Source organism: Ovis canadensis, chromosome 1, assembly GCF_042477335.2.
Source record: "Ovis canadensis isolate MfBH-ARS-UI-01 breed Bighorn chromosome 1, ARS-UI_OviCan_v2, whole genome shotgun sequence".
In the NCBI taxonomy this organism is placed as follows: Eukaryota; Metazoa; Chordata; class Mammalia; order Artiodactyla; family Bovidae; genus Ovis; species Ovis canadensis.
The window spans coordinates 125,529,585-125,552,890 of NC_091245.1; the positions used below are offsets into that span (position 1 = coordinate 125,529,585).

Here is a 23,306-nt window from a genome sequence, read left to right on the forward strand (position 1 = left end):
CAGGACCTTGTTGTTCATCTGTTTTACATACAATAGTTTATACCTGCTAATTACAAACTTCTAATTTATTCCTCCCCCTCCCCTTCCCCATGTAGTGACCATAAGTTTATATGATGCTATTTTGGGGAGGGGGCATGCAGCACGAAGTGTGGAATCTTAGTTCCCCCACCAGGGATCGAACCCACACCCCCATGCGTGGGAAGCTCAGAGTCTTAACCAGTGGACCACCAGGGAAGTCCCTGGTAACCATAAGTTTGTTTTCTATGTGTGTGAGTCTGGTCCTGTTCTGTAAATAAGTTCATTTGTATCATATTTTAGCGCTAGCTTTGGCAGCATATATACTAAAATTGCATCATATTTAGATTCCACAGATAAGTGATTTCATATGATCTTTGTCTCTGTCTGACTTACTTCACACAGTGTAATAATCTCTCGTCAGGACTACGTCTTTGGAGCGAAAATGAGTTCATTTTCTCTTTGGAACAACTACACTGGGGCAATTCTTATACGAGTTCGGGTATTCGCCGTAAGTAACAATTCACTGGGCCAAAAAGAGTGGAACAAAGCATGATCATGATAGTGAAAGCATCAAGGAGTCTTCCACGCTCTACGTTTAATCCACTCAATTTCCTGCTAAAGTAGAATTCCTCACATCACCGTCAGCCCTTCAAGTCAGCATAGAGCAGCAGTCTCCTTTGACTCTTCTGGAAACTTCCCACTTTGGAACTCCCGAAGAGTGGCCAGCAGCGAACAAGACGGGGTCTCTTCTGCTGTGTGGGTCATGAAACTGGAAAGCCGGCAGCGTGCTTCTGGTCGCCATGGAGATGACCAGGGCCACTGGCCTTCTGAAAACGGAAAAAAACAGCAAGTGCAAGAACAGGCATTCCGTCCTTCCTGCCGGCAGATTAAACCAGCTGTCAAGCCTGAGTGAAGGATCAGCCCGGGAGTGAAGGAGACAACCTCTTAGTGGAACTCTGAGATGTAAGTCATTTTCCTGTTCTTTTTTGCAAAGCCTATCAGGCTTAACAGTTTTTAACAGCTTCAGATTTCTGCTGCATGGCAGGAAAGTTCTGTAATGTTTGAAGAGCCACCATCAGCACCACCTTCTTCTGCAGCGTTTGCGTTTCCTGAATAAAACACACACTTATGAGTCACTTTCACCGTGAAACTCTCCTTTAAGCTTCCGGGCATGTGAATTGCTTTCTACTGAGATTCTCTTTCCTTTCAAAGGAAATGTTTTCAGAACATCAAACAAAGAATGAAGTGGTCTTCTCATTATTCCCTAAATAGATAGACTCACTTAGGTTAATATTATGTAACAGATATCTCCGTGGAATCTGGGCTTCTTGCTTCTATTTTTAAGATCTGGCGAAAAGTGAAAAAAAAAAAAAGAACAAGAAAAATTCCAGCTATATTTCCTGTTGGTCTTTAACGCTAAATAAGAACTCAGTGAAAGAGTTATGTGTTATATCGCTTTTCCTTATTGTGATCACAAGCAAAACTGGGAACTCTCAAAACATTGGTTTTTATAATTTCTTTGCTCTGTTTTTAGCTAATAATGTTATATTTATCTAATGGTGTTATATTTACTGTTTATTTACACACTATTCATTAAAAAACATAGGAAGACAAGAAGAAATCAAATTTAGATGAGCATTAACATTTAGATCAGTTAACTTTTTAAAAAATTGGCCCCTGTATTCAAAAGTGAAACAAACAAGATAAATATTATAGCAAAAGGCAACAAGCTTACAGGGATGTCTTAGTCAAAACCAGTAATCCTTACGCAGTTCTACAGATATTTCGTTGTTTCATAAATATGTTTTAGGGGAGTTTCTTAGCAGTACGTGTGCTGGTGCATATTGAGGAAAGGAAATGTTTCAAAAGAACTGGGCATAATATTCATAAAAACCTGTCCTTAAAAACTACCAAAACTATCGGACCTCTTTTGCTTGAAATTTTTTTTTATGAAAGAGTGATCTCTGGGAAGTTTTTTTACTTTTATTTTTATACCAAGTAATTCAATGTAATACATTATTTAAAATAATGTTTGAAAAGGAAAAAAGACTTCACATCATATTTTTGACAGAAATTGGGCATTTTCTGAAAAGAACAGATCCGACAAAGCCTCTATGGAAATGAATACTTCTCAAACAGCTGGTTTGGATCTCTCAATTTTCTTTTTCACCTCAGTATTTCAATTACTTAAACCTAGTATACTATCTCAGAGAAGGCAATGGCACCCCACTCCAGTACTCTTGCCTGGAAAATCCCATGGATGGAGGAGCCTGGTAGGCTGCAGTCCATGGGGTCGCTAAGAATCGGGCACGACTGAGCGACTTCACTTTCACTTTTCACTTCCATGCATTGGGGAAGGAAATGGCAACCCACTCCAGTGTTCTTGCCTGGAGAATCCCAGGGACGGGGGAGCCTGGTGGGCTGCCGTCTCTGGGGTCGCACAGAGTTGGACACGACTGAAGCTACTTAACAGCAGCAGCAGTATACTATCTACCTTTAAAATTCAGGGTCCGTGGAATTTCCTGGTGGTTCAGTGGCCCTCTCACTGCCAGGGGCCTGGGTTGAACCCCTGGTTGGGGAACTAAGATCCCACAAGCTGTGTGGTGTGGACAGAAGAAGCAAGTCAGGTGCAGTGGGTCATGTCTCTGTGTCCGTGGTCAGAAGAGACCATCACCATTTCCCGTGGCTGTGTGATCAGGGGCCAGATGTGCTGAGCTGGAGCACCAGTGGTCAGACTAGCTAAGGGTATACCCAGTCATTTGGGCTTCCCAGGTGGCACTATTGGTAAAGGACCCACCTGTCAGATGTAAGAGACATGGGTTTGATCCCTGGGTCAGGGAAGATCTCCTGGAGGAGGACATGGCCACCCATTCGAGTATTCCTCCCTGGAGGATCCCAGGGACAAAGGACCCTGGCGGGCCATGGTCCATAGCATCGCAGAGAGTCAGACACGACAGAAGCAACTTACCACGCATACAGGCACATCAAGCCAATTACAGGAAAGGCTTGAGGGGTTTGCAACCATTGGCTAATTAACTCTCACAGGAATCTGTGTCAAGTAGAAAGCTGTATATTTTAGTGAAGACTGCCTATTGGCTCATTCTCGAGAAGCCTTTGTCCCATGTTCCGTGACCATGTTAAAAGAAGTAGCATTCAACCAATGTTGTCCTTAAAGATCTAATTTACAAGTGTCTTCTTAAAAAACAAAAACAAAAACAAGTGTTCTGATGCTTGTGCAAAATGGAACTCCCTTCTTTCCTTTTGTTTCCCATTCATTTAGCTTGAGGTTTCTACACATACTTGAGCTTAAAGGCCACAGAATCTAGTAATGGAATCCGAGGTACAGGATATCATGTGAGTAGGAACTCAACCCTAGGATGGGAAATAGGACTGTCATTTCCATCATGACTCCCTAGAGTATATGTGGCTGTCTGGGTTTAAATCTTAGCTGTTTCCTTCTGGCTCTGTGACTGTGACCATGCTGTGAAACCTCTCTGTGTTTCTGATAATGAAAATAGGGTCATAATATCTACTTTTAAGATTATTGCAAGGATTAAATGATATAAGACATGCAATAATACTTCAAACAGTACCTGGCACCAAAAGACACACTTATTAAATATTATTATTAATATTAAGGAAGCATGTAGTTCCTAATTTCAGTCATTTTCAACAGACATGTAACTCCCACATTTCTTATTTGAAAGTACATTGCCTCTTATCAATGACTGTTTTCTATATTTAGCTAGTTTAACCCCGGGAACACAGGGCTGAGGGGCAGTAAAGGTCTGTGTGTGCATGTCAGTCACTCAGTCAAGTCCAACTCTTTGTGACCGCATGGACTGTAGCCCACCAGGCTCCTCTGTCCATGGGATTTTCCAAGCAAGATACTGGGGTGGGTTGCTATTTCCTTCTCCAGGGGATCTTCCTAACCCAGGGATCAGACCCGTGTCTCCTGCATCCCCTGCACTGGCAGGGAGATTCTTTACCACTGCACCACCCAGGAAGCCCAACATTTTGTGTAGTAAAATTTTAATGCAATAACGTCTCTTCTTCATCTAGCAGTCTGAACTTTCTTAGGAGTCAAGTAGTGTACATTTGACAAGTTAAGTTTGAGGTGTCTGTTAGATATTCAGGTAGAGCTGTTAGATATTCAGGTAGAGCTATCAAGTGAGATGCTGGATACATGAGCGTGAAGTTCAAGGGAGGATTTGGGAGCTGGGTAATTATCAGCATATAGATAATACTGAAATGCAGGGGTCAGCATGCAATCTCCAAGGGAGTGGATATACACAGAGAAGAGAGCCAGTTGCTGAGCAAGGGGTATGCAACAGCATCATGGAAGGAGAGAAGATGCTAGCCCGACACTGAGAAGGAATGACCACTGAGGTGGCAAGGAAACAGGGGCATGCAATGGAAAGGGAGAACAGAAGGGTCTTTGCTCAGGAAGGAGGGAGTGGGCAACCATATCAAATGCTAGTGAGCAGTCAGGCACAATGGGACAAGGAAATTAACCATTGGCTTTGACACATTGGACTTCCCTGGTGGCTCAGATGGTAAAGTGTCTGTCTACAATGCAAGAGACCCGGGTTCAATCCCTGGCTTGGGAAGATCCCCTGGAGAAGGAAATGACAATCCACTCCAGTATATTGCCTGGAAAATCCCATGGACAGAGGAGCCTGGAAGGCTACAGTCCATGGGGTCGCAAAGAGTCGGACACGACTGAGTGACTTCACTTCACTTCACTCCACTTTGACACATTGGGGAATGGGAGTCACTGGGAACCTGATGACAATCGTTCCAGTGGGGCCACCCTAAGGACAGCCTGATTAGAGTGGCTTAAAAATCTGACATAAGCAAGCACTGACTTTCTGTGTGACTATAGATTTGCTTATACAAGCTTGGTTTTTCCTTTATGGTTAACTGAGGTAGACCAATAAGAGGTTGGAGGCAGGCAAGAACTGTCATCCATGAATCTAGTCTACCAAAGATTCATGAAAGATGTGAAGACAGTTTAAGAGATGAGGGTGGTTTCGTGTGTGTGTGTGTATGTGTGTGCACCTGCACTCAGCTGTGTCCAACTCTTTGCCACCCCGTGTACTGTGCCCCGTCAGGCTCTTCTGTCCATGGGATTTCCCAGACAGGAATCCTGGAGTGGGCAGCCATTTCCTTCTCCAGGGGATCTTTCCAACCCAGGGACAGAACCCGTATCTCCTGCACCTCCTGCATTGGCAGGCAGATACTTTACCACTGGGCCCCCTGGGAATCCTGATGGTTTCTTAGCAGATGAGAAATAGAAAACACCTCTGACACGGGGCAATATAAGCAGTATGAGGTAGCGTCTCTCACACACACACACACACACACACACACACACACACACCCCTATGCACACATGTCAGGACTTGTTCTAACAGTTTTCCCTGATGCCTCTTCTTTCCAGTTGTGACTTATTTCCCATTAAAGGACCACTTCTCATTTGCGTCTCTGAAATGCCTGGTCTCCCAGGTCAGTAAGGAAGCCAGGATCTTCTCCAAGGCCAGGAGCTCTATAGGAGTCCTTTGTAGTGATGCTTAGTCACCACTTAATGGATGTTCTATTTGACCCAAATTTTGTTGTCCAGTTTATCCACTGGAGCCCTGCTCTTGTCACAAAAACAATCTTCTGTGAGTCATCAATGAGATCAGGAGGCATTCTTTTCACATAAAAGTCTCATTTTAGAATTGTTTTAGACGTACAGGGAAATTGTGATGCTAGCACAGAGAGTTCCCATGTACCCAACAACCAGTCTCCCCTTTTATTAGCATCTTACATTGCTACAGTATACATTTGTCACCATTAATGAACCAATATTGATGCATTATTATTATTAACTAATATCCATACTTTATTCAGATTTTTTTAGATACCCAATGTCCTTTTTCTGTTCCAGGATCTCACATTACCTTTAGTTGTAGACATATAAAAACTCTTAAAAATCTTCCAAGAAAGCAACAAATTTCAAATTGCCTTTGGTTCCAATATTTGTAACTAAAACCACTAAAGGAAAAATTTAACCCTTAACTTTTCTGAAATCTAATCATTGAATGCAGATGAAAGGAAAAAGCTTAAGGCTTACATTTTAAGGAAATAGTTTAAGATACTTTATGGGACTGTAATAATGTACAGCTGTTAACTGGAAGACCTGAATCCCTTTTTATTGTTCGGGAAGCAGGTAATTAAAGTATGAAAGGTCTACTAGCATTTTTTGTTTCTCATCTCCTAGCAAAGGGATTACTCTGGCTTATTTTCCTTGGCAACCTCCCGCTCATATAATACAGGCCCAGTAATTTGAGCAAAGCTCTTCCCATATTAGTTTTATAAGACTGGATGCTTAAATGTTAGATTTTTGGGAAGTTTGCAGCAGGGTTTTATAATCCTTCAACCAAAAGCAATTCAGGCGATAGTTTCTGATGCCCACAAATATCTATGAGATCAATATGTACTCAACGCTGATTCTACTCATGTTTCCCTTTAGTCTGTGGAGTGAGGTGGAAGGATAGCCATCTGGGGCTCTGATTTGGGGCTCATGGTCCCCATCTTGAGTGACTGTGTTTCGTCCTGTGTCTCCATCAGATTCACAGATTCAACTGCAAACTTAGAGGATGCTCACTGGTAAAGTCACAAGAGGTTGGGGTTGCCTGTTGGGACTTACGCCAGATGTCATTCGATGGCCTTCAAGGAGATTCAGAGGCAAGACATGGGATATTGAGCTCAAATACACCCACTCTTTGACTAACACACAAAAGTCCATCATGCTTCCTCTCTCATGGCTGGGCTGTGCGCTGAAATTCACGCTGAAATGGATTTTGCTCGCTGATTTGATCACGTGCTACACTCCACAATTCTAGGAGGCAAAAGTAAGAGAGGAAGCAAAGGAGGGATACATGCACTCTGACTTAGCTAACGCAGGGATGCGCCTGAATAACACAAGTGTTTATGGAGGGCCTCCACATGTCAGGCACCAGGGACTGGGAAACCCAGGTCAGCCAGAAGACCAGGGCTTTGTCACAGCAGAGATCCAACTTACACAACATACCAACAGCCGTGGGTCCAGCATCCAATGGGCAAACTGTGCGTGATATCAACATTCAGTTAAGCTCAGTGCTTTCAAACCATAAAATGCCTGTTAGCTCTTAATTATCTCAGACTAGAAGCTTTTGAGACCATTAGTTCATTTCTATCATTAAACACATTTATCTGAAAGCAGCAATCCAAGTGATACTTGAAGAGGTCCTGGCTTCCCCAACCGTTGGGCACATATAAAGCTAAATTAACACTAACTGCTTATAATTGATTGTGTTTGTGTTCCCACCCTCCTGATACAGGTCCTTGCCTCCTTCCATACCACTATGTCTACACAACAAAGTCTCCTCTAATCATTTCTTGGGGTCCCCAGGATTGCCTTACCTGTGTTCCCAAGGGGTCCTTTCATGTGCCTCTGTCACCGTTGGATGTTAACTGTCCCATGCTGCTGCTCAGGGGCTTCCTGTTGATTCACTTCCCAGAGAGCAGAGTTCAGGAGCATCCCAGTGTGTCCTCCAGGAGGGGCCAAATGATGCTGCCTGCCCCTCACTGTGCCAGACCTGGGCTACCCTCAGTGCAGAAGTGGGGAGAATGCCTCTGTCCCCCACCTCTAAGCCCCACATCTCAGAGCTCTTGAGAGCTGTTTAGGCAACCTCTGCCTACAGCTCCTCTGAACTCAGCCCACAGCTTTAATTAGTCTGGGTTGAGAAGACTGAGCGCTGAAAAATTGATACTTTTAAACTGTGGTGCTGGAGAAGACTCTTGAAAGTCCCTTGGACTGAAAGAAGATCAAACCAGTCAATCCTAAAGGAAATCAACCTTGAATATACATTAGAAGGACTGATACTGAAGCTGAAGCTCCAATACTTTGGCCACCTGATGCGAAGAGCCGACTCATTCAAAAAGATCTTGATGCTGGGAAATATTAAAGGCAAAAGGAGAAGAGGGCAGTAGAAGATGAGATGGTTAGATAGTATCACTGACTCAATGGACACAAATGTGAGCCAACTCAGGGAGACAGTGAAAGACAGAGGACCCTGGCATGCTGCAGTCCATGGGGTCTCGAAGAGTCAGACACAACTTAGCGAATGAACAACAACACAATGAAAAAGGAGACAAGTGCTGACGCTTCCCTCCACCCATCCCTCCTCCAGACCCCACACATCATCATTATTCTGAGCCTGTTCTCCATTCAGATTTTCAATGCAAGCAGTGTGTTAAATGAACCATTACTTTAGAGGTTTGCAGAGGTGGCTTTTGGAATGCTCTAATATCCCAAATATATATATTCCTATTATTACTATTAATTTAATTCTGACATTACAAAAGTCATAGTTTATGAATAGTACTAAAGTACTCTGTTGGAGTGGAGAAGGCGATGGCACCCCACTCCAGTACTCTTGCCTGGAAAATCCCATGGATGGAGGAGCCTGGTAGGCTGCAGTCCATGGGGTCGCGAAGAGTCAGACACGACTGAGCGACTTCCCTTTCACTTTTCACTTTCATGCATTGGAGAAGGAAATGGCAACCCACTCCAGCGTTCTTGCCTGGAGAATCCCAGGGACAGGGGAGCCTGGCGGGCTGCCGTCTATGGGGTCACACAGAGTCGGATATGACTGAAGTGACTTAGCAGCACTCTGTTGGAGAAGACTCCTGAGAGTCCGTTGGACTGCAAGGAGATCCAACCAGTCCATTCTAAAGGAGATCAGCCCTGGGTGCTTTGGAAGGAATGATGCTAAAGCTGAAACTCCAGTACTTTGGCCACCTCATGCGAAGAGTTGACTCATTGAAAAAGACTCTGATGCTGGGCGGGATTGGGACAGGAGGAAAAGGGGACAACAGAGGATTAGATGGCTGGATGGCATCACGGACTCGATGGACACGAGTCTGAGGGAACTCTGGGAGTTGGTGATGGACAGGGAGGCTTGGCGTGCTGCAATTCATGGGGTCGCAAAGAGTCAGACACGACTGAGCGACTGAACTGAACTGAACTGAAAGTACTCTGTGTATTAATATTACAGTTCTTATGATTAGTTGTGATAGTGAATAGCACTAATAGATATATATTAATATTACAACATGCATCTTGCATTACTCTTATTTTAACCCTGTGTGGTTAAACCCTGTGTGGTTTCATTCCCATGCTATTTTAAGAGAAATGATTAAGAAAAGACTCTTTAGATCCGAAATATTCAGTGAGTTTAATAATCACGAAAATAGTTTAAATTGCATCTCCTGAAAACCTGAATTGCACGCTTGAAGCTGATTCTGCCTGAATTCCAACTTGGGGAAACACAAACTTGTTCTTTTTCTTTCTCTGGATGAGGAAAGCCATCAGATGACAGCAAATAGTTGAGGTCCTACTGTATAACTCTAAAGAGAAACCGGTCGCCTCAGAGTCATAGTGAGCCCACTTTCCTGGCCCTCATGATGAGCTTTGTAAACCTCCATAGAAGGGAAGTGATTTTCGTCAACAGGCACAGGGTGGTGACTTCAGGATCACCTAGGAGGGCGTGTGAAAACCGAGCGGCTCGTCCCACGGACAGGGTGTATGCCACGGTGGAATGTGAAGAAGAAAGAAACGGCAACACTCATCCCAGTAAGAAAACACTGGGGAGAAACCCAGATTACCTTCAACATCGTAAGCGTTGAGATATTAAACACTAAGCATATCATTCCTCTTTCCGACAGCAGCTACATAGTGTTTATATAGTGTTTATCTCTAACCTGCTTCCTGCAGTGCACTTGTGGACCAGAGTCAAAGAAAAGGAAAATGCTGAAAATCCTTTCTTTCTTTCTTTCTTTTTTTTTTTTTTCCAAAAAAATCCTTCTCAAGGTTCTTCACCTAAAGCTTTCATCCAGCATCTCGGTGAGAATCTCATCCATATAACAGAGAGTAGCCAATATTTCCCCTCTGGCCTCCATGGGCAGAGTGATATCACAGCCACGAACAAGCAGGAAGTGGGCCTGAGATCAGATGGCCACTGGGTTCTAGACAAGAGTCTCACCCCACACTTCTCCCATGCTTCTATCTATCCTTTGCTCTCCCTCTAACAAGGAGCAAGGTAGGGATAAGGCTTAAAGTGCAATCGCCTTGGGCAAGAATGTGTTTATTTAAATCTATATTAAGGCTTACCTGGAGTGCTGCAGTCCATGGGGTTGCAAAGAGTCAGACACAGCTTAGGGACTGAACAACAACAAAAATCATTTTTGACCCTTATATGAGAGTCAGGTTTTAGCACCGGGCACCTGAGTTTGAGTAAACTCCGGGAGTTGGTGATAGATAGGGAGGCCTGGCGTACTGCAGTCCATGGGATCGCAAAGAGTCCGATACGACTGAATGACTGAACTGAACCTGGAAAGAGTGGATGGAAAGGAATTAAGATGAAGGTACAGCAAGGGAACATCAGGGCGGGAGCCTCGACCTCCTCCCCGCCTCCTCAGTTCCACCCTCTTGGTTCTCTCTACCCCCTCAAAGACTCCAGATATTGAAATAAATTTATCTGGAGAGCCTGGAGTTAGAAGGAGTCAGCAAATGGAGAAAGATAAACCATCAGAGAAAATGCAAGTGAAAAGTGTTTTTTCACTTAGAACTCTTTGTCACCTGGTCTCTGCTCTTGTAATTTAGACTCCACCTGGCACCTCCATGAGCTTCCATAAGCACAGATCTACCCAGGTCGCCCCTGATTACAAACCCTCAACTCCTCACTTTTGTCGCTTGCAAGGACCTCCAAAGAGGGTGTGTATATACACAAGCCAGTGAGGTGGAAGTGTTAATCACTCAATCATATCCGACTCTTTGTGACCCGGTGGACTATAGCCCACTAGTGGGCTCTATCTGTGGAATTCTCCAGGCAAGAATACCCACTCCAAGGAGTGGGTAGTAATGTCGTTCTCCAGGGGATCTTCCTGACTCAGGGATCAAACTCAGGTCTCCTGCATTTCAGGCAGATTCTTTACTGGCTGGGCCACCAGGGAAGCCATTTTCATGATTCATCTCAAACATTTTAAAGTCCATTCTTTTTGTGTATTGTTTACAATGTAAATAATGTAAGTGTGGTATTTCTAAAACCTTTATAAATTAAAAATTATATCTGTTGGAAAGGGTTCTTATTTAAGGAGTGAAGATCAGAAGAGTTTGGAGACCAGACCCCTTAGCTTGGTTGGCACAGTCCCAGCCTTGTTCCTAGCCTTGTGACCCAAAGACACACTAAGTATTCTAGACTGAGATTTTGCTGAAATTGCTTTTCTGTCTTCAGCATATCAGCTTTCCTTATTCCAGCCTCTCTCTTCTCAGTCCAGACAGCACGTTCTTTGGGAGTCTTTCGCATTCCTGCCCAACACTCCAGCTGTGTCTTTAATTAGCACCTACCAGTCACTTCACTTTACAGTTAGTTCCGCAGCTGTTTGTTCCCATAGAGCATGCAATGTCCCTTGGGCAACCTGTCAGGCCGCTGTGGTAAGTGAGGCCATCTTTCCACTGTCTGTGCCAGCAAGCAGTGGGCACCCTTTTGATAAAATAATCCAGAGTGTGGGTACATCTCTCCCTTTATGGGACACACCCAAGATTCCAAATTGTCTCCTTTTCTGGAACTTTTATCATTTTCACCACCTCCAAATATTAGAGGAGTTTTGCAGGGACACCCTCTAGGGATGGCATTTAGGGGAGACATCCTTGCCTAGCTCCTCAAGTCCTGCATCCAAGTGGTTTTTTTTTTTTTTTTTTTTTGGACATCCAGACACTGGATTTCTTCTGCCTTTCTACCCCGTGCTGCCATTCAGATTTGTATTTCAGACCGTCTGCTTCTTACTGGGGCATCTCATCAGTGTCTGGTTCTCTTACTTCTCTAGTTTCTTCCATTGAGTCTTTTCCTTAAATTGCCTTTCTGCTAAACAAAAAAAATCACTCCTAATTTCAAATTAAACTTACTTCTGAATTAAAATTTGAGATCTCTCTTCAGTTTTAATTGCTGCAGGGATTTGGAGAACGTTACTCTGTATTCCCACAGTCGTTTTTCTTGTCTTCTGTGTTAAGACTATAGAATTCAAAACATCGTTATTCATGACATTTCAAATCTGTTTTCAGGAAAATGGTCCAAATGCTATCCTCCCACTGACACACTATCTCCTTACTAGTAATATCTTCTTATAAACAAAACTAGTCCAGTTTGAAACATTCCCTTTGGAGCCAAGTATAAACATTATCTAAATTTTGGGTGTAATCCTAGATTGGGAAGGAATCTGTGTGGAATTTGTTTTGATGTCTGTATCTGCTCAATTCAGGAGTCTTTGCTTTTGTGCAGCTAGCTGTTCACATTAATTGCACTCAGGATTTCTCCAACTGCAATATAAAAATGATATTTGCACTAAGTCTGAATAGGACCTCTGATTTCTGGACATGTTCAGTGATTCCATGATCAAAGAGTCAATGATCATACATGGTTTTCAGCCTCTTGCCTGAAAGGTTTAGGAGGATTGACACTACTTGAGCTTCTGTTGTGGTTGCATAAAGTCATTCTTTGTGTCTTACAACCTAGGTCTGGTCAGTAACTTTTAGTGCCCACCAATATCCATGCTCTCCTCTTCCTTCCTGGCACACTGCTGGGCATCATTTCCAAGCTGCTTGCAGTCAGGTGGCTCAGTTCTGGCCCATGAAATGAGGGCAGAAAATGCTGTGGAGGACCTGATGTCTCTAGAAGTTAGCATTAAAAAAAATAAAGCCTGAGTCCCTGAATGACTGTGTGGAGCCGAGTAAATCCACCATATGCCTTTAACAGCACTAGACTGTAGTGTAAGGAAGCAATTAAACCTTATCCTGGTTTCACTATGCATTTGTTCATTTGTGGGCAGATTCTAGCATGGCATAAAAAGACGGGCACAGATAGATCCCATGCCCTCTGCCCCTTCCTATGTCCCTGCCCCTAGGGTTGTGGAGGGGGTTCATATTAGGTCGCAGCAGGCAAATCTCAGTGATGGAGTGAGCACAAGAAAAGCTGGGACACTGAGAAAATGATATGTCAGAGCAAGCCAGAGGATTCCAGCCCCACAGGACCCTCACTGGCCTTGTTTCCTTCTGCTGTCTAGTCACAGCTATGGTTTTTCCAGTAGTCGTATATGGATGTGAGGGTGGACCATAAAGAAAGCTGAACACCCAGGAATTGATGCTTTTGAACTATGGTGTGGAGAAGACTCTTGAGAGTCCGTTGGACTGCAAGGAGATCCAACCAGTCCATCCTAAAGGAAATCAGTCCTGAATATTCTTTAGAAGGACTGATGCTGAAGTTCCAATACTTTGGCCACCTGATGCAAAGAACTGACTCATTGGAAAAGACCCTGATGTTGGGAAAGATTGAAGGTGGGAGGAGAAGGGGACGACAGAGGATGAGATGGTTGGATGGCATCACCGACTAGATGGACATGAGTTTGAGCAAGCTCTGGGAGATGGTGAAGGACAGGGAAGCCTGGTGTGCTGCAGTCCATGGGGTCACAAAGAGTCGGACATGACTGAGCAGCTGAACTGAACTGAACTGACTGCTACTCTTGCCGTCTTCATAAACTGTCCATCTCTCTATCCTGCTTTTTGATTATAAAAATTCTGATCACCCTATGATAATTACATAGATAATGTTCCTTTTATCTTTCCCATTCAAGAAATATTCCTCTAATTGCATATCACCTCCCCTGTGAACTTAGCCACTCCCAGGGAGTCCTGGTGCAGACTGAATATCCCGTACAAGTGGTGGTCATGATTATTATCGCGTGACACTGCGACTACTGGTTCAGTGTGTCCTTGGCTAGAGTGTAACTCCTTGGCAGAGCTCCTATTGGCTTTATTTTCTCCACTTCTAGCACAGTCCAGGCACAAAGCAAGTGCTCAACAAATGTTTACTGAGTGAATGAAAAAAGCCTAGTTTATCAAATGTCAGTGCACCAAGACTCCTTCAACTGCTCAGTATAGAATCCCAATTCAGACTGGCTTGAATAGGGGGAAAGTGTGGTTCACATCTTTTTAAAAAATCAGGAAAGAATGTCACTACGCCGTGTGCCACAACTGCTGCGTCACTGCCCTGGAGCCCTTGAGCTGCAACTACTGAGTCCACGCACCTGGAGCCTGCGCTCCTCAACGAGAGAAGCCTTTGGAACGAGAAGCCCGTGTGCCACAGCTAGAGAGCAGACCCCACCCTCTGCAACCAGAGAAAGCCGCTGTGCAGCAATGAAGACCTAGCGCAACCAAAAATAAAATAAATCATTTTTTTTTTTAAAGAAAGAATGTCGGGCATAGCTTGATCTGGGTGCTGAAAAACAAAAAAGATTGTTAGGAATATCTTTCCACTTCTTATCTCTGTTTTTCTCTGGGCTGGCTTCACTCTGAAGCTCACCCCTTCTGGACACTTGGCACTTACTTGCCAACAGATCCATGGTTCCCTTCTACAAGTTCAGCAGCCTCCAGAGAAAACCATCCTTCCCACAGCGCCACCCCAACAATGGGTAGAGGCAGACCAAGCGGCTGGGGTAGGGACCTGTCTGCAGGTCCAGTGGCTGAGACTCTGCACTTCCGATGCAGGGGGACCAGGTTTGATTCCTGGTCAGGGAACTAGATCCCACAGGCAGCAACTAAGACCTGGCGCAGCCAAATAAATAAATATTAAAGGGGGGTGGGGTGGGGTGGGGCAATGTGACACACTTGCACCCATTCTGCTTACGCCAGTCTGGAATTTACCTCCAAATGAACAGTGGGAAAGAGTCTGCCTGCAATGCCAGAGACAAGGGTTCAATCCCTGGGTTGGGAAGATCCCCTGGAGAAGGAAATGGCAACCCACCCCAGTATTCTTGCCGGGAGAATCCCAAAGACAGAGGAGCCTGGCGGGCCACAGTCCATGGGGGTCACAAACAGTCGGACAAGACTGAGCAACTGAGCACGCACAAATAGATATTAATAAGTCATGAAAGTCAGGTGCTCACAATCCAGTCAAGAAACCTAAAGAAAGAAACTCACGGTAAGACTGAAGGAGAACAATGTCCACATAGCATCTTTGAGAAAACCACGTAAACCCGTTACCAGGGACACTTGGCCCACTCTGTGCCCCTTCATGAGGCCCCATGCATCTGGCCTCCTTGGTCTGGCCTTCAGTCTCCCTGACATCCAGAAGGCAGGGCTCCCGCTGAGGTCCGGCCAGGTCTTTGACTGCTGGGAAGTTGCTCACAAATCCCTTTGGGGATCTCCAGCCCAACTTGTTCCGGGAAATTCATGTTCTTTTCCTGTCTTCAGTTCAGTTCAGTCACTCAGTCGTGTCTGACTCTGCGACCCCATGGACTGCAGCACGCCAGGCCTCCCTATCCATCACCAACTCTTGGAGTTCACCCAAACCATGTCCATTGAGTCAGTGATGCCATCCAGCCATCTCATCCTCTGTTGTCCCCTTCTCCTCCTGCCCTCAATCCCTCCCAGCATCAGGGACTTTTCAAATGAGTCAGTTCTTCACATCAGGTGGCCAAAGTGTCTTACCCCTGTCTTTTTCCACCTGTGCCTCTGATCAGTATCAACACTTAAGAGAATGATATCAATACTTTGTTGCCAGGTTTCAGCTGATGGATAGATGCCCCTCCCTTCCTTTCCCTCCAAGGCTGGGAGCAAAGCAGGCCAGTGGTACTGGCGTCAGCATTCCTAGTCCAGGGATGACGAGGTTTCTGGGACATGAAGTCCTAGAAACCTTCAGTGGAATCTGGGACAAATAATCATCTAAAATTGTCTTGTAATTAATAAATTATGCACTGTTCCTTACTAAATGGGGTACTTACCATCACATTGCAACACAATTTAAAACCGTTAAACCTCTCGTTCAGGGAGAATCATGGCTCTACACATTTCTCAAACTCTTTCTTTTGCTACAAAATCAACTAATGAATAAATCCTTTAAGAAAACCCTGTGAAATATAGATACTACTAGACGATGTAAACAGGCAGAAAGCAGGTCTAAGAACTTGCAGTAAAACACACTCCGATATGCATGCTGGGTACGGTGCATGCAAACAAGAAGAGCCTGAATATCCACCAAGCTAAAGTGGCAGAAGGGACACAGTTAACAAGAATATGTTGAATCTATGTGTTAAACGTATTACTCAGCCATAAGAAAGAATGAAATAATGCCATTTGCAGCAACATGGATGGACCTAGAGACTGGTGTGGGGCTTCCCTGGTAGCTCAGCTGGTAAAGAATCCCCCTGCAATTCAGGAGACCCTGGTTTGATTCCTGGGTTAGGAAGATCTGCAGGAGAAGGGATAGGCTACCCACTCCAGTATTCTTGGGCGTCCCTGGTGGCTCAGCAGTAAAGAATCCACCTGCCATGTGGGAGACCTGGGTTGGGACGATTCCCTGGAGAAGGGAAGGACTACCCATTCCAGTATTCTGGCCTGGAGAATTCCATGGACTATAGTCCACGGGGTAGCAAAGAGTCGGACATGACTGAGTGACTTTCACTTTCAGAGACTGGTGTACTGAGTGAAGTGAATTAGAGAAAGACAAATATATGATATCACTTATATGTGGAATCTAAAAAAAAAGGTATAAATGAACTCATTTACAAAGCAGAAATAGAGTCACAGATGTACAAAACAACCTTATGAGTACTAAGGGGTAAGGGAGGGAGGGATAATTTGGGATATTGGGATTGACATTTATACAGTATTATATATAAAACATATAGTTAATAAGGACCTACTGTACAGTACAGAGAACTCTTCTCAATACTCTGTAACGACCTATATGGGAACAGAATCTAAAAAAAGAGTGGATATACTTATGTGCATAACTGAATTACTTTTCTGTACAGCAGAAACTAACCCAACATTGTAAATCAACTAAACTCCAGTAAAAATTAATTTAAAAAAATTTTTTTTGAAAAATCCATTGTGAGAAAGGAGAAAACCACTACTTATACTTTTAAAAAAGGTAAAACTCAAACTCTGTGGCAACTTCAAAATAAACATAAAGCACTATCAAACGTCTTATCCAGTTTCTTGAATGGACTCTTAGCTTGCCTCTCTGCTATGATCCTATGTGTGTATCTTCAGGAGTTCAGTTCAGTTCATTTGCTCAGTAGTGTCCGACTCTTTGCGACCCCATGAACTGCAGCACGCCAGGCCTCCCTGTCCATCACCAACTCCCGGAGTTCACCCAAACCCACATCTATTGAGTCGGTGATGCCATCCAACCATCTCATCCTCTGCCATCCCCTTCTCCTCTTGCCCTCAATCTTTCCCAGCATCAGGGTCTTTTCAAATGAGTCAGCTCTTCGCATCAGGTAGCCAAAGTATTGAAGTTTCAGCTTCAACATCAGTCCTTCCAATGAACACCCAGGACTGATCTCCTTTAGGATGGACTGGTTGGATCTCCTGCTGTCCAAGGGACTCTCAAGAGTCTTCTCCAACTCCACAGTTCAAAAGCATTCATTCTTTTGCACTCAGCTTTCTTTATAGTCCAACTCTCACATCCATACATGACCACTGGAAAAACCATAGCCTTGACTAGACGGACCTTTGTTGGCAAAGTAATGTCTCTGCTTTTTAATATGCTGTCTACTATCTTCCCTGGTAGCTCAGTCGATCCCCAGGTAGGGAAGATCCTGTGGAGAAGGGAATGGCAACCCACTCCAATACTCTTGCCTGGAAAACTCCATGGATGGAGAAGCCTGGTAGGCTACAGTCCACTGGATTGCCAAGAGTTGGACACGACTGAGCAACTTCACTGACTGACTGACTAGGTTGGTCATAACTTTCCTTCCAAGGACTGACATCCTCAGTTCAGCCTTCTTTATCTTCCTCTTTTGCATAGGCGCCCTCAGGGCAGGATCCAGGTTTTGTTTCTTTCTGTATCTTCACTCTCCTAGCCTCTGGTCCTCACACGCAGGCCTGGCCCACCTGGGGCACTGGAAGCAGAATCAAGTCCCATGGAGCTCTTTGCTCATTTTCTCATTCTGCGCTGCATCCCCAGGGCTAGCAAAGTGCCTGCCACCTAGGAAACTCCCCATGAGCAGTTGGATGAATGGACGGATGACATTGTGACTGCTGTGAACCAATGTCTCACCTCCTGTTCAGGTGTACTTGGCTGAGACGATTCGTTATCTCCTTACCCTCACTCCAGCTCCTGCTGATGGCCTTGCGCTGCCCGTGTACCCACCCTAGCATTCTTAGCTCTGTCCCCTCTGGGTTTCGCGCTGACCTGCGCTGCCCTCTTGTAGCCTCATCTCGCTCCCTAAAGGGTGCAGGTCAGCCTAGCTCCTTTCCCGCCGTCACCATCTTCTCTGGACACATGTTTATCCCCCCGGTCACTGACTTTCCATCGGTGTCTGCTTAGCACTCCTCCTGTGGGAGCTGTCACCAGATCCTGTTCAGAGGTCTCATTCCCAGCATCTTGCCGTGCCCACCACCAGATGGATATACCCTGGATTATATTGTTTTCTCTCTTCGGTCATCAGCTAAGTCAGCGGAAATTTACTTATTTTTGAAAAACTGAAATCTGGTGTCCTATTTCACAAGGTGTGTCATTTCAATCACACCATAAAAGAACACCACACACACATCAGTTAAATGCCAGACACCCATAGGGCATTTTCACCCAAATTGGACATCAGGGCTGCTCTTTCAGTTCAGCATGCATTCCTACCTAATTTGATCACTTATCAGTGTTTACATACTGTTTCACATTTTGGAGAAATCAGTTCATAGGACTTCCCTAGGGGTACAGTGGTTAGGAATCACCTGAGAATGCAGGGGGCGCGGGTTCGATCCCTGATCTGGGAAGATCCCACATGCCACTGAGCAACCAAACTCACATGCCACAACTACTGAGCCTGAGAACTCGAGCCTGTGCTTGGCAACAAGTGAAGCCACGGCAACGAGAAGCCTGAGTGCTGGAAGGAGGAGTGTCTGCTGCTAGCCACAAGTGGAGAGAGCCCATGAGGCAGCAAAGACCCCGTGCAACCAACTGAAAAATTAAAAAAAATTAAATCAATTGATACGGTTTGTTTGGGGGAAAGGAGTTGGTAAATCAAGATCCCTGCGGTGAATTGCTGTGCAATGGGTCTTTTCCTTGTCTAGTGACACAGTTAATGTGGACTACAATCCTGGTCTCGGAGACCAGGAAAATATGAACGGTAGTATAAACAGAGTGATAAGAGGGAGGGGAGCGTGTTTGTCTGGTTAGACATTGAGGTTTACCATTAACTGTTTCATCATCGGTATGCATGCTGCGTTAACAGATAGCACGTGGGTAGCTGATTCCAACAAAAAACCGCTTGTCTCCTGAATTCCAGGAAGTCAGATATTGAGGGGGAGGAGGGAATGTGCGTGCTTAAGTGGGTAAGACAGACAGTACCCTCCAATCACTCCAATTCTCCATCCGCAGGCAGTAGGTCTCCTCCCCCGGCATCTACTCTTTGCTTGCTTGTTGGAGTGTTCGTCTCACCACCAGCAGACACCACTGGGAGTTTTCCAGCTCACTTTTTCAGATTTTAGGGGCCTGGTTGCTCCCCTCCCCCAACCTCCACCCCAGGCACTTAGAAAAGAGCATGCCCTACGCTTGGGCTCCTAGCATCGCCTGCCTTTGCTGAAACTGCAAGTGAGAAAGTTTACATGTTATTTCAGGGGTTCCTTTTTTCCCAGAAGTTGCTCGTTTCTAAGTAGAAATGATAACAAAACTTATTTTCTTTCAGGTGATTTTCAGTGAATCGGCTCATGAAGGGGAACCTGGCTGGCCTGCGCTGAGACGAGAATGGCAACTCCTTCTGGGCACAGCTTCTTTCTGATCGGTGCGCTGGGCGTCTTTGCACTCAACTGCTTCACCAGGGCTCAGAGGAACGGCACGCTCATTTTCACCAAGGAAAACACCATTCGGAAGTGCAGCTGCTCAGCAGACATCCGAGACTGTGACTACAGTTTGGCCAACCTGATGTGCAGCTGTAAAACCGTGCTGCCTCTTGCGGTTGAGCAAAGGAGCTATAGTGACCGTCTGACCATCTGGTTCACAGACACGTCTGCGCTGGGGCTCCTGCTGAACTTCACGCTTGTCCGGGACCTGAAGCTTTCCCTGTGCAGTACCAACACTCTCCCCACTGAATACCTGGCTATTTGCGGTCTGAGGAGGCTTCGGGTCAGCACGGAGGCCAAGCATCCCTCCCCTGAACAGAGTTTACTCATCCACGATGGTGGGGAGAGTGAATCCAGAGAGAAGCCCACATTCCAGCGAGGCTGGCAAACCTGTATGTATCTCTCCTTCTTAGATATGGCACTCTTCAACAGGGAGTCCGCCTTAAAATCATACAGTGTTGCGAACTCTGCCAGCATGGCCAACAACTTCCCCTGCTTTTCCCACCTTAAAACCTTCCCAGTTCTAAACAACAAAAGCTACGTTGTCACCTTCATTTACTAACATCGTAGCTGTGCCCGGTCCTCCGGGGACTTCGGCATCTGCTGGATGATCTCAACAAGGGATCTGTGAACAAGGTCATGGGTATTCCTAGCCTCAACTTCACTTCTCCTCCAGCCTCCTTTCACACAGAGCCAGCCCTCTGCTCCACCCATGCCTGGCCCTGGGAAAACAAAATAAAAATAATCAAAAAACCTACTTGATTCAGTCTAGAAGCATATGTTGGGGGCCAGCTAGAGGCTAGGTTTTTGCTACTAAGGGAGGGTAGGGAAATGTCAGATCAGTGCACCCCAAGGACTGCTTAGTGGAGCTCAGCAGAGGGGATGAACCCTAAAGAAAGGCGTCTTCCAGGATTTCCCTGGATACTATAGATAGTATCCATTTTTAAAAATTAAACCAATTTTTAAAAGTGGCAATTATGGTGATGCAGGGGTTGACACTTGCCTTTCAATGCAGGGGATGCCAGTTTGATCCCTGGTCAGGGAACTAAGATCCCACATGCCTCATGGCCAAAAAAACAAAATATGAAACCGAAGCAATGTGTAACAAATTCAATAAAGACTTTCAAAAAATGAAAGAGAACTGAAAGTGTTAGTCACTCATTCTTGTCTCACTTTCCACAACCAGTGGACTGTAGCCCACCAGGCTTCTCTAGCCATGGACTTCTCTAGGCAAGAACATGGGAATATGTAGCCATTTCTTTCTCCAGGGGATCTTCTAGACCCAGGGATCACACTTGGGTCTCCTGGCAGATTCTTTACCATCTGCCATTTGAGCCACCAAGGAAGCCCTTAAAAAAAAAAAAAGTCCACATCAAAAAAAAAAATCTTAAAAAAATAAAAGCATCTTCCTTCAAAACATTGCCTTTTTTCTCCCCCTCTTCATGTTCTTACATAGGCTGGAATTCCCCTACATAGAGAATGACAGACTTCAGTGGTTTTGGGACAAGGAGCCCCTCAAAATGATTAAATCCTCTTAGACTGGTATTTTCCAAACATCTTGTAAAGCACACCTGTGAGTGTGTTCAGTGGCGGGGAGTGGGGGGCGGTGGGGGTGGGGAGGGTTGAAGCCTGGCGGATATGGTGGAACCTTAGGGCTGAATGAGAACATCAGGGTCCGAGAGGGAAGTCACAAAAGCCAAGTGCATTGGGGTTTCTGTTGCTTAGAACGAGGCCTAAATCCGGGGAAAGCTCTCTCCCTCTAGCCCTTCTCTCCCTCTAGCCCTTCTCTCCCTCTCTTGCCTTGCCACCTCCTGCCTTTGGCCCGGCTACGACGCTTCCCCACTATTCCTCCCCTCCTCCTCCTCCTGCTCCAGAAATCAGAGCTTAGATTAATACCACTGGAACTGTGTTTGACTACATTAGGGGCTAGCCTGGGAATGTAATAACCCCTTTATAACACTACTCGCATGGGTAAATACATCCAGATTACTGATGGATGATTAACAGAAGAACTTTTAGGGCTTGGTCCATTTGGAAGTTTAAGACTGGAAAGTGAAGACACTCTGTATGATGGGGTTAACATAAAATGCTTTATATGTGTTCATACAAAGAACTAAGGCAATATTTTTCATCAATTTTCACTGGAGGATAGTTGCTTTACAAAGTTGTATCAGCTTCTGCTCTCAGCAAAGTGAATTACCCCACGCATAAATGTGCCCTCTCTCTTTTGGAGTTCCTCCCTTTTAGGTTACCAGCCAGCACGGAGGAGAGTTCGCTGTGCTGTACTGTGGGTTCTCCTCAGTTATCTATTCTATAGGTAGTATCCATTTTTAAAAATTAAACCAACTCATCATTGGACAAAGAAAATCTTCCCTCACAGCAACCCAACTCAACATTAAAGTGGAATATAAAGAATCTGTGGCAATTATGGTACAAACATCTAAACCCAGAATGCAAAAAGTTGGAATGTATTGAATGCATGATACCATAATGATAAGAAATAGTTCTACCATGAAATAACACACATTTTTCTCTTAGCCTTAACACCAGGTAGCTGAAATAACCTGAAATGTTTCCATTTGCTTAACTGGTGAGAGATCTGGCCATTCAGACTAATTAGCATGCATCTATAATGTCAGTGCTTAAATTAGGCCAGAGCTAAGACCACGATACCAATTTTAATAGAAAGATGTAATGGCCTTATTACTGACATTGTATGTGAGAGGTAAGATTAAAGTGGTAGAAAAAGATAAATAAGGAAACAAAAGAGAAGGAAAGAATGGCAAGAAGGATATAGATGAAAAGATTAATATTAAATATATTTACTGTCATTAGTTACTGAAAATGTAACAAATGGAATTTTAATAATTTTTATTAATAAATTATAAAATGTACTGATACTACAAATTATGAGTATTTTAATGTGCATATCTTCCATTTGGTGACTTGTAATAGCTTCAGAGCTCTTTCACATATGTTTTAAGTAATTCTTACAAGAAATACTTTTTGGGTCCTTCTCTGGTGGCTCAGTGGTAAAGAATCTGCCTGTCAATGTGGGGGACACAGGTTTGATCCCTGATCCAGGAAGATCCCACATGCTGCAGAGCAACTAAGCCTGCATGCCGCAGCTACTGAACCGGAGCTCTAGAGCCCAGGAGTCACAGCTACTGGGCCCACGCGCTGCAACTACTGAAGCCTCTGCTCCCCAACAAGAGAAGCCACCGCAACGAGAAGCCCAAGCACCACATGCAAGAGAGCTCCCCACTTACCACAACTGCACAAAGCAACAAAGACCCAGTGCAACCCAAAACAACATTTTAACAAGTGAACAAGAAAGAAGTAAGTAGTATATAGTGGA

General features: G+C 44.7%; 1 protein-coding gene across 3 annotated transcripts; it reads left to right on the forward strand.

The window, feature by feature from the left end:
- Nucleotides 1–414: 414 nt before the first annotated feature.
- EPCIP (exosomal polycystin 1 interacting protein) lies at nt 415–20,705 on the forward strand. 3 transcript variants are annotated; one of them, XM_069577921.2, is made up of 2 exons: nt 415–981; nt 19,795–20,705. In XM_069577921.2, exon 2 carries the CDS (start codon nt 19,854–19,856, stop codon nt 20,508–20,510), a length of 657 nt encoding a protein of 218 aa, XP_069434022.1. In that variant the 5' UTR covers nt 415–981; nt 19,795–19,853; the 3' UTR covers nt 20,511–20,705. The 3 variants fall into 3 exon arrangements, with proteins under 3 accessions (XP_069434022.1, XP_069434015.1, XP_069434029.1); XM_069577914.2 differs by lacking the exon at nt 415–981 and adding an exon at nt 19,392–19,700; XM_069577928.2 differs by lacking the exon at nt 415–981 and adding an exon at nt 19,399–19,441.
- The last annotated feature ends 2,601 nt before the right edge of the window (nt 20,706–23,306 follow it).

Excerpts from the sequence above, each read along its gene's own strand:
- EPCIP (XM_069577921.2), top strand. The coding sequence starts at position 19,854 with ATGGCAACTCCTTCTGGGCACAGCTTCTTTCTGATCGGTGCGCTGGGC.